The 16,125-nt window shown below is 35.0% G+C and overlaps 1 protein-coding gene across 3 annotated transcripts in view; it reads right to left on the bottom strand.

Annotated features, from left to right (window-relative positions):
* Positions 1-338: 338 nt before the first annotated feature.
* Positions 339-16,125, bottom strand: part of PIP4K2A (phosphatidylinositol-5-phosphate 4-kinase type 2 alpha) — a 67,221-nt gene continuing 51,434 nt past the window's right edge. For 2 of the 3 annotated variants that reach the window (XM_039331300.1, XM_039331303.1), the window contains 5 exons: positions 14,354-14,392; positions 10,949-11,062; positions 7,819-8,059; positions 4,438-4,541; positions 339-3,255 (listed from right to left, as the gene is read on the bottom strand). In XM_039331300.1, the coding sequence (XP_039187234.1) occupies positions 3,175-3,255; positions 4,438-4,541; positions 7,819-8,059; positions 10,949-11,062; positions 14,354-14,392 (579 nt within the window). In that variant the 3' untranslated portion in view covers positions 339-3,174. The remainder of the gene's footprint in view (positions 3,256-4,437; positions 4,542-7,818; positions 8,060-10,948; positions 11,063-14,353; positions 14,393-16,125) is intronic. The other variant, XM_039331302.1, reaches the window with a different exon arrangement.

Raw genomic sequence — 16,125 nt, 5'->3', positions numbered from 1 at the left:
AAAGGATGAAATGGGTACCGTGCAGATCGAAACCTTGAAACTGCAAATTTGGACAAAAAATGCAATAAAATAAAATGATCCAATACTTTTGGCTCCACGTTTTGCAAATTGACCTTAAGGAAATGTGCAGATTTTATTTTCATATATTAATTTAAGAGGGAATACAAAAAGGAACTAGTAGTGGGGACATTTGTCATTCTAGAGAATTACATCTATCAATTTTAATCTATACCGAAGCACAAGGTACAGTAGATAAGCCCATAATATCAAGGAGTCTTATCTGATGAGCCTAGAATTGTATAGAATAACATATGTGAGGAAATACAATCTGTAATGCAATAAAAATTAGTTAATTTATTAATATTCCTGAACAGTCACCCATAGTAGTAGCATTTATGGTGATTGTCCACTCAATTACATTACATATCCAATTAACCAGTAGAAATTCAGGTAAGAAAAGAGGTACCACTTCATTTAGTGACCATATATCAACTGGGACATAGCTGGTCTATAAAACAGCAACAATATCTTCTCTGTGGAAATTTAGAGTCCATTTATAAAGAATAAAAATTTCAAAGGCATGAATGCTATAAAAACAAATTGGAGCCCAAGCAATATGTTCAAAGGAATTTCTAATTATTTAGGAATAATATATGTATACACTCTATCCCTTGTTTTGAATCAATTATTAATCATTGTTCATTTTATTCTAACTCAAAACTTTTGCCATATTACCTAAAACTAAAAGATACAATTTTGAGCATCATGTGCATGAATGGATTATTAAAACCTAAAGCAGTACTTATATTCTGAAACACCAAATGAAACTAAAATTACTAAGAAAATGCATACACTATTCAGTTGTGCCACAGCTGACATATATTAAAAATATTGAAATCAGCAGCAGCATTGGGCAACAAAAATCAACCAGTTGTTGACATATACCAAAGGAAAAAAACAATATAGCTGATGTGAAACAAATGTAAACTATGCCTCTTTCCTCATGCAACCACTGATGGTTTATATGGCTTTTTGGGAAATATCCCAAGCAGCGAGATGAGACAGCAACATTTTTGTTGCTATTTTAAAGAAAAAAAATTGCTTTATGCCCAATATAACATGAATCTTGGAACAGCTGAATGTTGTCTACATTGGCAGATCCCAGTGATCTTCAGAGGATCAGCCAGGAATCTCTTCCACTGTCTTTACAGATTCTAGCAAGATAATCCAACACTTTTAACATGTATATTATGTGCATTAATACTAGGTTCCCTCCCAGTTTTAATTAGCTCCTTATTTAATAAATTCCCATTGGATGGTCTTGAAGGCATATGTAATTTGCTTTTGCAGGGACACACAAACATGCATCTTGCTTTGAAATGTCCTCAACTCTTTTCTGGGCCAAATACGAGGTATTAGGAGGAAGAATAGGATTAGTTATTTTTTTAAAAAAATGTCAATTTTTGAAGTATTATTATGCGGGGGGGGGGGGGAGAAAACCTGCTGAGAAATATTTTAAAAAGGTAATAAGACTTTTTTAAAAAATAACTCACACTTATTAACAGAGATGATATTGCTCTTGACTACATAAGATTGCAAGACCATTTGTTATTTTATTAGAATTTTCTAGTTAACTTTACATGTATTCAATTTGTAGCTGAACTGTCATTATATTAATGGAGAAGGCAATCCAGCGCTCCAGGAATAAAATTATAAATTGCAGGGTGTGATTTCTTTTTAAAAACTGCCTATAAATGTCTACTTAAACAAAGAATTTTAAAAGGCACATTGTTTTGCATACAGAATATAATTTTAAGCATCTCTAATTCTGTCCTTTTCAAAACCTCCAAAAATAAAAACCAGCAGATTGTAGGGAACAGCAGAGTTTTAGGTAATTTTTTAAACAATATAATTTAGAGAAACATAAAGCTAAATTAATATAATTAAAATATCATTTAAAATACTTCAAAACAATCTGTCACTGATGTAAAAAAGATTCTATCACAAGGGTGAATAAAATATCTCCTCTGATACATTACTGCATGTTACAATTCAAGAAATTACTTTATCTGTACTGCAAAATAACTTTACATGTAAACTTCAGATTCTCAAACAGACTCAAGAGCATCCCTGTTTTCCTTTTAATGTAAACAATAAAATATAGGGCTTAGGAAAGAATATTTTAATAAAATATTTTAAAAACAGCACATTTAATGTCTTCTTTTGATCTTTTACAGATGAGCAAACCTTTCTACATCTTTGTTCATATGGGGAAAATGCCATTATTGCCCCTAACAATTCATTTTTCTAAAAAGCATATTTGATTTTCTTTATAGTATACTGTTTCTATATGATAAATATACAATGGAAAATCTTCATGTTACAAGACAGTTAAACAGTCTGTAATTCTCCCACCCTGATCCTCAAAATGAGTTTTCCCTTGGCAAATACACAGAATGATTATGGCATCAGAATTTAATAAAACAAGAGCCAAACTTCTGCATTGCTGGAAGACTCTTTCCTGTTGCAGTGGGCTTACTTAGTAATATAGTTTTTAAAAAATTGCCAAGAGGAAAAGCTTCCAGCAAATGGGTATTATTCTTAAGGAGTGCAAACATGCAGGGTTGTTAAGTGTAACATTCACAATAAGATCAGAGTCATAATTATCACCAATATTATCTTGCATCTTTCAGTTCAAATTTTAAACTGATCCACAGTTTACAGCTTTGATTCCAATATTGTAGGTTTCAACATGCACATAGATTTTTCTTCCCTTCCCACAATATCTTTTTTCCATTCATTCCATTTCAGCTAATATCCACAGAGAGGTGTTGTTGCAATGCACATTGAGTAGGAGCTGATCTATTTTAATTATTATTAGTTTATATCCATTTTTGCACACTCATATACACATACAATCTCTCTCACACACATACATATCAGAAATAGCTAGAACTATGCTGGGCATAATCAGGCAGCTGTGAAAGCAAATGTATTTCACCCCAGTCAGTCATCTTTGCCAGCAGATGTAAATGGGTGGGGTGGGGGTGGGGGCTGCCTTCTGCAAGAGAGAACTTGAGTTTCTTTTAAAAGAAGCTTTCTTAAAGACCCCATACACACTTGTAGCAATTTGCTGTTTCTTCAGACCTCACACTGTCCAAAAGAGCATTTAGGTTACGTTAAGATGTTGGCAATAAAGTCCAAGAATCGTTTTGAATACTGTTCAGGATTAACTGTTGAAATCTCTGCACCAGCCTGTAAAACCAGAAGATATGATGAGACACAAATTAAATTTAAGGTGGCAGAAAGTTTAGGGCATTTTACACCTGTATTTTCCAATCTGGTGGTGTTAAATTATGCTCAGCTATTCTAATTCACAACCTAGCACAGGAAAAGATTGTCCAAGTAGGCTCCAAGATCTATCCAATTTTATTTTTCAGAGTCTTTATTTTTTTTTTTAAAAAAAAAAAAATAGCATGCACTTCAAACATACTCTTTATTTCAAAGAATGCTTTGAATTCCATTAACCTTAAGACATTCATTGAAAATAAAAACAATAAGGAATAGCAGCCATAGGAAGGCTGCTCATCCAGGGGAGAGGGAGGGGAGGAGGGGAGGGGGGTTAAGGAAAAGGAGAGGAGAGGAGATGAAAGGAGAAGACTGAGGTAGCACCTTCTCAGATATTCTTATCAGATAAAATACCAGAGAAACTGAAGGAAGCAAACATTCATTCAAGGCCCATCTATTCCAATATTTTGTCTTATTCTAACCTAATTGCTCTTTGATGTGAATTAAGTGTTGACTGTCATATAATAAGGCATACCCACAGAATTTTAAAAGTTCAGTTTGGTATTGGGATACAAAAAATATATTCTGGTACCCTGAAGAGGATGAGATGAAAATAGTATCATAAACTTTGTGGAGACTTAAATTACTCATTTACCTTTTAATAAAACTCAAACCTCCACTCTCCATATGGATCCTAGGCTACCCTTTGAGACAAGTTTGAGAGAAGTCCTCAACATGTTTGCAAAAGTTGGGGTGATTCTTGAAACAATGAAAATTCCATTCTCTATTCTGCAAGGAAGATTCTACTTTACAAATCTTCAGACTATTTCCAGAAATTATTTATGATTTATAATAGTCTAGTTATAGAAGCCTTGTTAATTAAAGAGAAAATCCCTTCAGAAGCGAATGTAATTTGAGAATGGTTCATTGTCACTCAATAACAAATTTCTAAAAAGTTAACCGACCCATACTTTTATGACTACTTTGTGAGACAAAGTGGTAACATCTCTCACATCTGATCTCTCCTCATTTTAGACAGGCCCTCAGACACAGAGAGCCAGGAGTACGTAAGCATCTTTATATGAAAGCCCTTTAATGTTTCAACCCCTGAAAATCCTTGACAGAACAGTGCAATGGAGGCCTACTCACCCCGTGTTTCACAGTTTTTGCAGCATGGGCAGCTTTCTTTTTGGCGTCATAATGAGTAAGAATGTCAATAATAGCCATGAAGTATACCTCTTTTCTAGCTGCATCTGTGAGGAAGGGAGTGGGGAGGGATGAGGAAATAAAATTAAACCATACCTAAGGAGATTGTTAAATAAACAAATAAAAATTGGGATAACTGAAGCAGACATATTGAATTTCAACCCACATAATCAGTCTGAACAAAAGTACCTCAAGTCTGACAACAGGGAATATTGTGCCGATATATTTTTGGGTTGGGGGATGAGTTCAAATATGATACATTTTATTAAATCTCCTAAAATCAGCTGGATTTTAGCCATTTAAAATGGCTGTAAAAGGCAGGTAGGATTTGACACTTTTTATTCTATTTATTTGATTTATATAGCTACACACATATGCGACTCTAGATGGCTTATAAGATTAAAACTTAACTTTAAATTGCAAGAAAATCTGTGTACGTTCCACCAATAAATGTATATTTGCACTGGTTTGATAGAAGACAGTTAAGATATGAATTCCTAAAAGTTTAAAATCAAATAAAATACTCCTGGCTGCAAAGTATACCAAAGTATATCAAGATAAGGGAGGAAGGAAACGAGAAAGAAAAATGTGAGAAACATTGGGGGGGGGGGTTAGGTATTTTTAGTCTGAAGAAAAGATTGAAGGATATAGGACAGCTGTCTTCATCTATCTGAAGTGCTGTCATGTAAAAGATGGAAGAATTGTTTAGAGCTTTTCCAAAAGACAGGAAAAGAAACAGTGGATTTTATTGTTAGCTGGACATCTGGAGAAATTTCCTAATGTGAAGAGATGTTCAACATGGAACAGGCTATTCAGGATGTAGGGAATATCCCTTGGCTGGAGATGCTTAAACAGAAGCTGAAGGGCCACCTTTTACAGATGCTGCAATAGCGGATTCATACATTGGGTGGATGTTATTCTAGATGACTTCAATAATCCTCTCTGCCTCCAATTTTGTAGATCTAGTATGCATTTTGAATATATAACTGAATGAATTATTAATATCATATATACTACATCTTATAGAGCTGACATAAAGAGCAATATGTATTTATGTTGTGATTTGAGTCAGTGTTCTTCTCCAAGAAAAAAATCCACTGATTTTGGAAATGACTTGCCCTTGCTTGCTTTCTAGGGCTGACAAAGAGTGGTTGGCATTGGGTTATCCTGGCTTTGTGCCTAAGGTAGGACTAAAAGTCAGTCTCCTGGTTTCTAATCTGGTGCTTTATCTATTACTCCAACTGGCTCCTAAAGAGCTATAAGTTAATGCATATATAATGGTTTCAATATTTTAAATGCTAAACACTATGGAGCCAAAATAAAAAAACCCTCATTTTTCTCCAAAAACAGTTCTTTTGTTAGTCAACTTCCTTTAAAAACATGGTTTGAAATCCTTTATTTTGTTAAATGTTATCACATTTATGAGGGCTTCAGTCTGACCCTCTGCTAAAGAAAAAGACTGAGACTGAAAGAAGTTGGAGTAAGAAGCACACAATTAAATGTTTAAACAGTATCAGACACTATAGAATGTGAAAATTGGGTATAGATATGATGTATCATACTTCTGAGTCAATTTGTAGAACCCTTTTAAATTCTACAATTAATCTGCAATCGTAATTGGAAGAAAGCTTCATCAAAATTAAATAGATTGCTTCTGAATACATATGATTTTCACAAATACATTGACAACGGAGCAAAGATTTAACAAAAAACAGAAAGATGCTATTGATTTTGCTTTAATATACAACTCCAAATGATAATGTTTACATCTATTTTCTGGTGCTTTCAGCACTTAGGTTAAATCTACTTCCAATTTTGAAATTCTATATGAACACCGATCAGGAGAGCAACACAAACCCATTTCCATTATCATAGTTTAGAGCAATTTTTTTCTATTTTTGTTTTCTAAAGAAAAGAAAATAGAAAAAAATGTTGTAAATAATAATAGAAATAGGTTTGTGTTGATCTGGAATATGGAACTGAGCTTCATTTCTGCTGAAAAGACTGAAAATTTTGGGAAATATGCCAAAGCAATGATTTGCTTTTTTTTACTACTATCCATCCACATTAATAGGTGTGGTTTATTGGACAATATCAAAAATAGTATTGTTCAGTAAATAATTTTTTAAGTAAAATAAAAGTACTTCTTCTGGGATATTAACTAAGCATTTCTTGACCTTTTCACTTCCTACAGAAAATAATTTTATTTGCCTTCAGATATGAAGGTTTATGATGGAATAACTAAATCACATTATTATAATCATGAATTATATATTTTATGTCCTTGTATTTTATTTTATTTTTTTATTGTGTTTTATATTTTTATTTTATTCTTTTATTATGGCTTGTTTGGTCAGCCAGATGTTCAGACTGGATTTAGCATTTTTGTCCATCTAGAGTCCTACTCTTGGACAGGTAGATGTGGATATTTGATGGTATTAAAGGTTATTGTCACAGAAGGTAAGCTGTTCTGTGTAAAGCTGCCTTTTGTAATTGACTGATGGTGAATTTGTCAATGCTGATGGTGTTCAAGTGGTGCTCTAGATCAGTGGTCCCCAACTTTTTTGGCACAGGAACCAGTTTCGTGGAAGACAATTTTTCCACAAACCAGTGGGGATGATTTTCATTTCACTCACTTGTCCACCGCTCACCTCCAGCTGTCTGGCCCGGTTCCTAACAGGTCATGGACTGCTACCAGTCTATAGTCCTGGGGTTGGGGACACATGCTCTTTTCAAATTGCATATAAGCTTCTTATTACTTTTGATACTATCTTTGCTTTCTTTTGCCCTAGTGATTCTACCTCTATTTGTAGATCTTTGCATTTTGTGATTTCCTTCAGTTTTCTCTTCTGCTTCATCCAGGTATTGCCCCATTCACTATCCAGACTTTTTTGTCTTTCTTACTAACAATTGTTAAGTCTGTATATTATGTGACAGGTGTCTGTTTGTTTGAATTCTAAAGTCCCAGAGCATTTTAACTGCTTTATTTTTCTGTTTATAAAGTTATTATTATTTTTTATATATTTTATTGTACTCTAATGTATTATTAATTCTGTACCCACTTGGAGAGGTACTATGATAGGTATATGTACTTGAAATATATAAATACGAAGTCAAATTGCTGTACTCCATACTTGAGACTACCCATACTTTTGTATACTGTTAACACATCATAGATTACTTAGTTTCAACCAAGTTGTGTTAATTACTAGGATGAATGAGAAACTTCATAAAGCATATTTTTGATCCATTTTTTAAAACTCAGATTTTGCACAGGAATCCTAGTGGCCTTCATGTCTAAGTATTTATAGCAAAGCCACTTACTTTCATGGCATTTTATACCATAAACATCAATGGTTGGATCAAATTCTCCTGGGGCTAAAGGCTGCAAACTGTTCAGTGTATTTCCTGGGCTATCTGGAGGTGTTCCAACTGGATGAGTCCCATCACTTTCTCCTTCCTCGTCATCATTCTCTTCACATTCTATTTCCTCTTGCTCAGCTCGTTCAACATCATGAATTCCAACCAGCAAGCTGTAATCCATGAGTTTTAATTGAGCAAGGAACTACGCAGTAATAACAAGAAAAAAAAGGAATCCATTATCAATCAGAAAATGATACCTTTACTACACCAAATGTTGGTTTCTACTAGCAGAGATTTGTTCAAGTGAAAATCAAAAAAGTGGGGTTTAATGAAAGATGCAAAAAACATTTCAAGAATGTAACAGGTAAAGTTAAAGCAGCTGGATATGATGTTCGCCCAAACCTGCAGGATTTCTGTTTCCACAATCCATATTTGGCAATGCTGAAGTCTCCTTTGCAGGTAGTCCTCAAGATATGTCCATAATGGATCTCCCCATTACAGTCCTATGTCACAATGATCGTTAGGTGAAATATCTCATCTAATGACTCCCCCATCCCTGTTTTCCCCAATGAAAAATTAAATGAATGCCTGGTCTCATTAAATAAAGAACTGGGTGCCTCAAGGGTGGGAGAGGTCATTGGAAGCCTAGCACAGGCAGACGCCCACATGCCCTGTACTCTACTACCCATCCCTTGGATCTCCACAGGTTTTTTCCCACTCATACTTGGTCAGGTGAGCTTTAGGCCTGATTCCCACTTACCTTTTGAACAGCTCTAAGGCTTTCCAGAACACTGGAATGGTTTGCTTCTTTGTGTGACCACGTGGTAGAGTTCTGGAAATGGGCACCATTTTGTCCTAGCTACAAAATGGCAGCCATGTTTGGGTCATTGCCACGCAGCCTGGGGACAAACTACTTCATTGTTGTTGCCTTAATGAGATTTACAGTGCTGCAGAAGCTTCTGCAGCACTGTACAGATCTTGTTAAGGCAGCAAAATGAAGCAGTTTGTCTGGGGACTACCATTTTGTCCCGCCCTTCGGATCACCTCTGTGCAGCCCAGGGACATGTGGCCTGCTTTTTTCCCCCAACATGAGGTCCAGAGAGCTCCAAAAGGTAAGTGTGATGGGTGATGGACATGTGAGAAACAGGCCCAAGCACTATGGAGTTATGGTTGGGTGGGATGGGGGACAGAGGCAGGGAGCACTGCAGTATCCCTGTGGTCAGTTTTAATAGTGAATGAACACAGGAGCGCTGCAACTTTTGTAACTTTGAAAGAGAGATATATGTAATTTAAGAGTCTGTTGTAACTGAACATCCGTTAAATGACCTGTCGAGAACTGCCTATATACCAAGGCCCCATGTTTCAGTTCATGTTGGTAGCAGATGCAAGTGAACAATTAAATTGGAAATGTGACAAAGACAATTATTTACTAAAGCCCTGATCTGATTTGATTCCTTCCCTTCCATATCAGCTACCTGTTAAAGTACCAGCCAGAGAAAGTCACATGAAAAATATCAGGCTTACTTGGGCCCTGAAAGTCAATCCTGAAAGAAAGACTGGAACAGTATTATATTTACCTCCTCCCCAGCTTTCTAGGAGGAATGTTGATTTACAAGCTATCTATACATTAAGGAAATGAAAGCATATTGATTAGTTAGAGAACAACAGAATGCAAACAGAAAACTAGATGAATAATCAGACAGCTCCAGAAAATGTATCTCCGCCCATAAAAAGAATGCCTCCTTCCATAAAAAGAAGCAACACTATGATTTTGATATTTATTGCTCAGACTGCAGTCCCCAGTTTTCATCACAAATTGGCAAGGCATTATAGGAACTGAAGTCTAACATATCAGGACCATACCAGACTGAGGAAAATTTCTAAAAAATAAAATATATAGTCAGTGTGAAAAATCAAATGCATTTAAACTGAAATCAATTGATGGGACAGCAATTGCGGGAGCAAAATTACTGATCTATTTAATTCTCAACAAAACAATTTTTAAAAAACATTATGAATATAGAATAAATTATGTGATGCATTTATAAACTTTATCAATGTTGAGAATCTAAACTATCTTACAGTAACTGCTTACATACAAATATAATATATCTATAGGGATTTAAAGAAATAGCAATAGCAGACTTATATACCGCTTCCCAGTGCTTTACAATCCTCTCTAAATGGTATACATACTCAGCCTATTGCCCCCAACATCTGGCTCCTCATTTTACCGACCTCAGAAGGATGGAAGGCTGAATCAACCCTGAGCCAGTGAGGATCAAACTCCTGGAGTGAGCAGTGAGTTTGCCTGCAGTACTGTATTCTAACCACTGAGCCACCATGGCTCTTGTATACTTGACTGTTGCACTAATCACCAAAAGACTAATTATAAGGCTGACGATTTTGCGGGAGCAAAATTACTGATCTATTTAATTCTCAGCAAAACAAGTTTATACACTAGATTTAAACAATGGAAAAGGCAATTTGATCCATATTTCACAGGAATATCATCAAATCTTCATAGTTCAAATTAACAACTCAATGTAAATACCAGGAATATTCAGATATTTAAGAACAGAAGAGGCAGAATTATTATTTCATAGTGATAATGTCTTAGAATGTTACACCTTTTCATAAGGGAAGTATCATTTTATATTTCAGGGAACAAATCGGCATTTAAATCAAAATGATGAATCTCAGTTTGATATCCGAAGCTTTTGTTTTTTTACCAGCTTGTTTTAAACCAACATAATAAATCCTAGACAGTGCAGACAGCAAAGGTCCTTCTGTCAGTTACGGACATGAGAGATGGTATCAATTCTGTCTTCCCTGGCTCATTGCATAATTTTTAATATTCATGAAAGCAGGCTGCCTTTTTCTAGTTTTCATTGAGCTACAATGTTGTGGCTGCTTTTAATGCACCAGAGAGAGATGCGATGTGTAGAGCAGGTCCAAAGCAATTTTCAAGAAATGCACATATTTGGAACAGGAACATATTGAAATATTTCAGTTATCAGCCATATCAGTTAGGTGGTAGAAGTGTATAAGTGTTTCTGGCAAGGATAGCGCCTTTGTCTAGAATTCTTACCTCAACATCCTTTTTAAGCTTTTCAAGGAACATCTTTTTGTTGGCTTCATTAATGTAAATTTTTTGACCATCATTAATGAAGTCATTGTCTTTAAATGTTGGCAGTTCTTTGGCCTAAGACAGACAAATAAACAAAAGTCATTTCAAAACAATGAAGGCAATAGAATAACGAAATGTCAATTGTCTGAGCAGAGCATAACTCATCAAGCACAGCCATCAAAATACAAAATAACAGCCACCAGGGGGCATTACAGAGCTACAGCACCAGAATATAGTGAACCATTTCTAACAAATGGATAAATACAATACATTAGCATTTTATTTTCTCTTTTCATTAAGACAGCCCTTGTTTGTTTTCATATGCTTATATTACTAAGCCACAAGACATTCTGATTTATAAAATCAATGTTTGATACATTTCATTATTCATTAATTAAAAAATAGTTGATAGTGTAACAACAAAATCTGTTTTACATGGAAGGAACTAAATACATCACTGCAAATAACATCCTGCAAATAACAAACCAAGCAATCCTGTACAGAGGCTCTGCTAAAATCTGTGCTATCAGAAGTTCAGAAAGAGATCTGAGGCTTAAGTTCTCCCCAATTTACCATGATAAGAAGATGCAACAACACCGTTCGTGAAAGATTCAAAGTGATGAGTTGTTAAACTGATTTTATGCCTTGCTTAAGGATCATAAAATATTATAAAACCTAAGGAGGATAATATTACTTTATAATTATTCATAAAATAATTATATTATTTTCTTGTACATAATTTTGTGAAAGAAACCCCAAACTGTCCCTTAGGCAAAGAAAACAAAGAAATAAGAGTGATGTAATTATGAATCAAAACATTAAGGGAATAATGTGAACATTTTTTGATAAGTGACCATAAAAATATTTGTTTTTCAATTACTTCTTATGACAACTTATCAAAAGATAGCTACAATGCTAAATCCAACCTGACCAAAGCATTGATTATGAAGAATCTGAGACTAGCAAAAGGCTATTGTCATTAAAACTTTAATCTGAATTTTTACTCTAAAAAAAACCTTGGACTTGATGGCCTAACTGCTTTTTCTAATTCTACAATTGCATTAAAGTATTTTAACATAAACTGGTATATATTTCATGCAATACAAGAAGCAAAGGTGTAGGGGAAGAAGCTGTGGAAATATATCCTCTAAGTAAGAGCTAATATTTGGTACAACAGAAAAGGTAAAAGACCTACAACATAGCAGTATGTTAGAGCACAAATTCCTCACTAGCAAGACATTCAATAATCAGCCATAAATAACTATACACTATAATTACAGTCATCTATGATACACTATAGAACTCCTAGGAGAGACAGGGAACCACAAAATGCTCCAATTACTCACATGTAATCTATATATATCACTGTAGAAATTAAGCAAAATAAAAGATTTGGCTGTCAGAATCTGATGACTTTGGAAGCCTATCACTCTTCCCTAAGCCAAAAATAGGTATGTATATAAATATAATTTTGATAAAGTCAATTTTATTACTATCAAAACTGTCACAATGTAAAGAAAACCCTCATGATGTTCAAAAGTAACTCAGATGGTAATGATTTCCTACAACCATTTGCACGATAGTCTGGATAGCCTCATGATAGGAAATTGACTTTGGTTTCTATTTTAACAAGCAGGTGATCACTTTTGGATTCAGTTTAACTGGTTCTTCCACAATACTCAGCTCAGCCTTCTCCAATGTTGTATAGTATTAGAACTACAATCCAGGTTATGTTAGATGAGAACTCAAAAAAATTGTGATCCAAATACATCTGGAGGCATTCAGATTGGAGACGATTACTCTAGGACAGTATAAATGAAGAATTCATAAGTCAATTAGCTTTAGAATCTTGACAAACATTACTGTAAAAATGGGACTTCTCCACATTAAATTGCAATGTGTTTATTTTAATTTACAGTTTCTGAATTCTAATACTTCTGCCAAAACAACTGAGGCATTTCAGATCTATAAATAGTTTTAAATAAATTTTCCCATTCTCAACATTATCAAGACTGTTTTAATTGATAATAGTTAGCATAATTTATTTATACTTCGTCTTCAGCAGGTTTCTAAGGCAGCTTAGAAAAAAATTAAATTTATAGTCTAATGAAATATGTAAGATTTGGTTAAAGTAAAGTTATTCTGGATGCAATCTGCCCCAAAAAGAAGTGAATACACGAAAGATGTTTGGCAAAAAAAAAAGGGGGGGCTAAAGTGAGAATTAAGAAATTAGATGATGGGATTTACCAGGGGGAAAATTTAAAAATTCAAATATCTGTTTGAATATGGTTAAAGAAATAGAAAGATTTTAGATGTAAATGAAGATTAGTTTAAGAGGGAGGAACCCCTCAAGTAACACAGTATTTTTTCTTTCTTTTTTCCTTTGTGTTTTTTTTGACATGAGAAATATAAAAATGTTGGGATGGTTTATATCAGCGGTTCTCAACCTATGGGTCGCAACCCCATTTGGGGTCGATCGACCATTTTTCGGGGGTCGCCAAAGGCGGTGATCCGCCATTTTCTTCCCTCCGGGGGCGCCACTGCGCATGCGTGCTGCGCATGGGGCAGCAGCGCGCCTCCGGGGCCACCGCCGCGCATGCACGCCATGCATGGGGTGCCGCCACGCATGCGCATAACGTTTGTGTGACGGGGGTCGCCGTCACACAAACGTTGAGAACCGCTGGTTTATATAAAAGAAATGTTTTCTGTTTTTTTTTTCTTTTTTGAAGATATTATAAATGTAAAAGTGTTGGGATGGCTTGTATGAGAAAAAAGACTGAAATACTTAAGTATAACTAATTCTGAGAAAATCTTAACCAGTAAGAATGCTTTGAATACTGTGGGGAAAACAAATTTAAATAAGAATTCTGTAAACAGGATCTATGATGAGGAAATTAGAAAAGAAGCTTTATGTTGATGTGGTTATTATTTACAGAAACGTAAGAAAAATGTCTATATTTAATTATCATTTATTCAAATAATAAGAACTGCCATTAATTTAAGGTTGGCAAAAGAGAGTATTATTGGAAGAGAAAATCAAGCAAAGCCATTATACGGACTATAGAATTATAGAAATTAATTGTTATTGATTGTTTTTTAAATACTAACCCAGACAACACTCCGTTTACCAAATACTTAGGTGATTATGTTAAAAATAAATAAAACATTTTTTTTTTAAAAAAAAGAAGTGAAGCCTCACATGGGTTTGGTTTTAATTTGAGATCAGTGTGTCTTATGCTGGTTAAGTAGATGTAGAATTGCACCTAAGAAGGTTGCGAAGAATAATACTCCACAACTAACATAAATTTGCCCTTTCTTACAACTTGAAGGCAGATGACTAAGTATATAAATATAATGTTGCCACACCTTTTCTTTGTCACTAGCTTCTCTTGCTACTGTTGAGCCCTGGAAGAAAAACACAGCACATTTTGTCACTAGAACAATACTGAACACTTATAGAAATGTTTTCCCCATCAGTCTACCAGAACACATTATAATTCCTCAAACTGACTATACTGTATTATGAACAAATATAAAATTCAAACAGACTGCATTAACATATATAATAACAAAATAAAATTCTCTTTATGGAGATTTGGATTTTCTTGGACCTATTACTATTTTCTTCTATTTATTCTAAGCATCTGGAGTCCATTAGCTACTAGCATGTCAGCCATAACCATTCCTCAACAGAGGAGGAAGTGTTTCCTAGTTAACAATGCTCTGGTAAACGTCACACATAATTATTATAAACTATTATATGCATTAACCTGCTTCTGTAGATCCCTCTTAAATTTCAGTCTGTTCAAACATGAGAATTTTAGTGATTTTCCTTATACCTCTGGAGGGAATTTAAAGTATTGGTATTAATAAAGCAGTTGTCACCTTGTTTTATAATGTGTGCACAGCCGTGTGCATTGTGTAAGCATGTATTTACCCACCAACTATCTCACTGGATAACTCTGAACTGTAACTGAATTTCAAAATGCTATATAGTGTGTATTAATATATATATATATATATTATTATAAAATGAAACCAAAATGTTAGAGATTAATTAACTAGTCAAATATGTGTCAAACACTTTAAAATATTGATATGTTTAGAGGATAGTGAAATTTAATATTTTATGCTAATTAAAAATAAAGAATTATAACAGTGAAAATTAAAATGATAACACATTTACCAAAAGTTATAGTATTATATTTTATTCTTATAGCAGCTACCAAAAGCAAATGTAGAGTGGCAAAAACTTCTGGGGGCCAACTAGGTCTCATTTAATATTGTCACAAGTAACATCAAATAAAGTTCAGAAGATAAACTGCCATTTTCCCGCTAGCATTTTTGGAGTACAGGTAGTCCTTAGTTAATGACAGCAATTAGGTTGAGAACTTCCACTACTAAGTAATGCAGTCATAAAGCATGATGTCAAGCCCTTCCAAAGAACCCTGAGGCATATTGGAGAATGGCATACTCTGTCTTTGGAAGAGGGCCTAGTGCGCTCAGCCATTGTCTTGCCTTGGGCAGATTGGGTGTGCCTTGTCAGCAGTGTGAGGAAGATGATGAAAGAAGATGGGTGTGGCAGAGGCTTTGTACTATAGCTGGCCATGGCTTAGTCCCATGGGGATCGAGAGAGAACACTCCTCAGTGATGGTGGCAGTCCTGGCAGTGCCAGGGCTAAAGTGGAAGCCCAAGGTGTCAGCTGTCAGCTCATGCTGCTAAAGGCCCAGGTTTCTACTTCAGTCCCACTACTGCCAGAGCAGCCAAAAGGGTGGAGATGGGAGGGAGATTGGCAGATGGTGCTCCACTAGTCCTAAGTGCCAACTAACTACCAAGCACCTGAATTTTGATTATGTGATTGCAGAGTCTCTGCAATGGATGTAACTTTGGAGATGGGCCTAAGTATCATTTGTTCAGTGCAGCCATAACTTCAAAGAGTTTCTGAATGAACGGTCATTCATCGAGGGCTGACTGTGGTCAAATAATCAAGAGCATGAGGGTTTGCATAAAAGATGCAGGTATGGGAAGAAGAGAGTGTGGGGACTGAGGTGGCACACGTTGGAAAAAGCGAGCAAGGGTGTGAAAGTAGTTGGCCTGGCATAAGTGGAAAAGGGCTGGAGAAGTTGTGTGGGTGGGGG

The sequence above is a fragment of the Crotalus tigris genome, unplaced genomic scaffold, assembly GCF_016545835.1.
Source record: "Crotalus tigris isolate CLP2741 ecotype Arizona unplaced genomic scaffold, ASM1654583v1 scf7180000024437.13266115, whole genome shotgun sequence".
In the NCBI taxonomy this organism is placed as follows: domain Eukaryota; kingdom Metazoa; phylum Chordata; class Lepidosauria; order Squamata; family Viperidae; genus Crotalus; species Crotalus tigris.
Note: the sequence above shows the minus strand (reverse complement) of the source record. Positions and strands in the feature narration are given on the sequence as shown.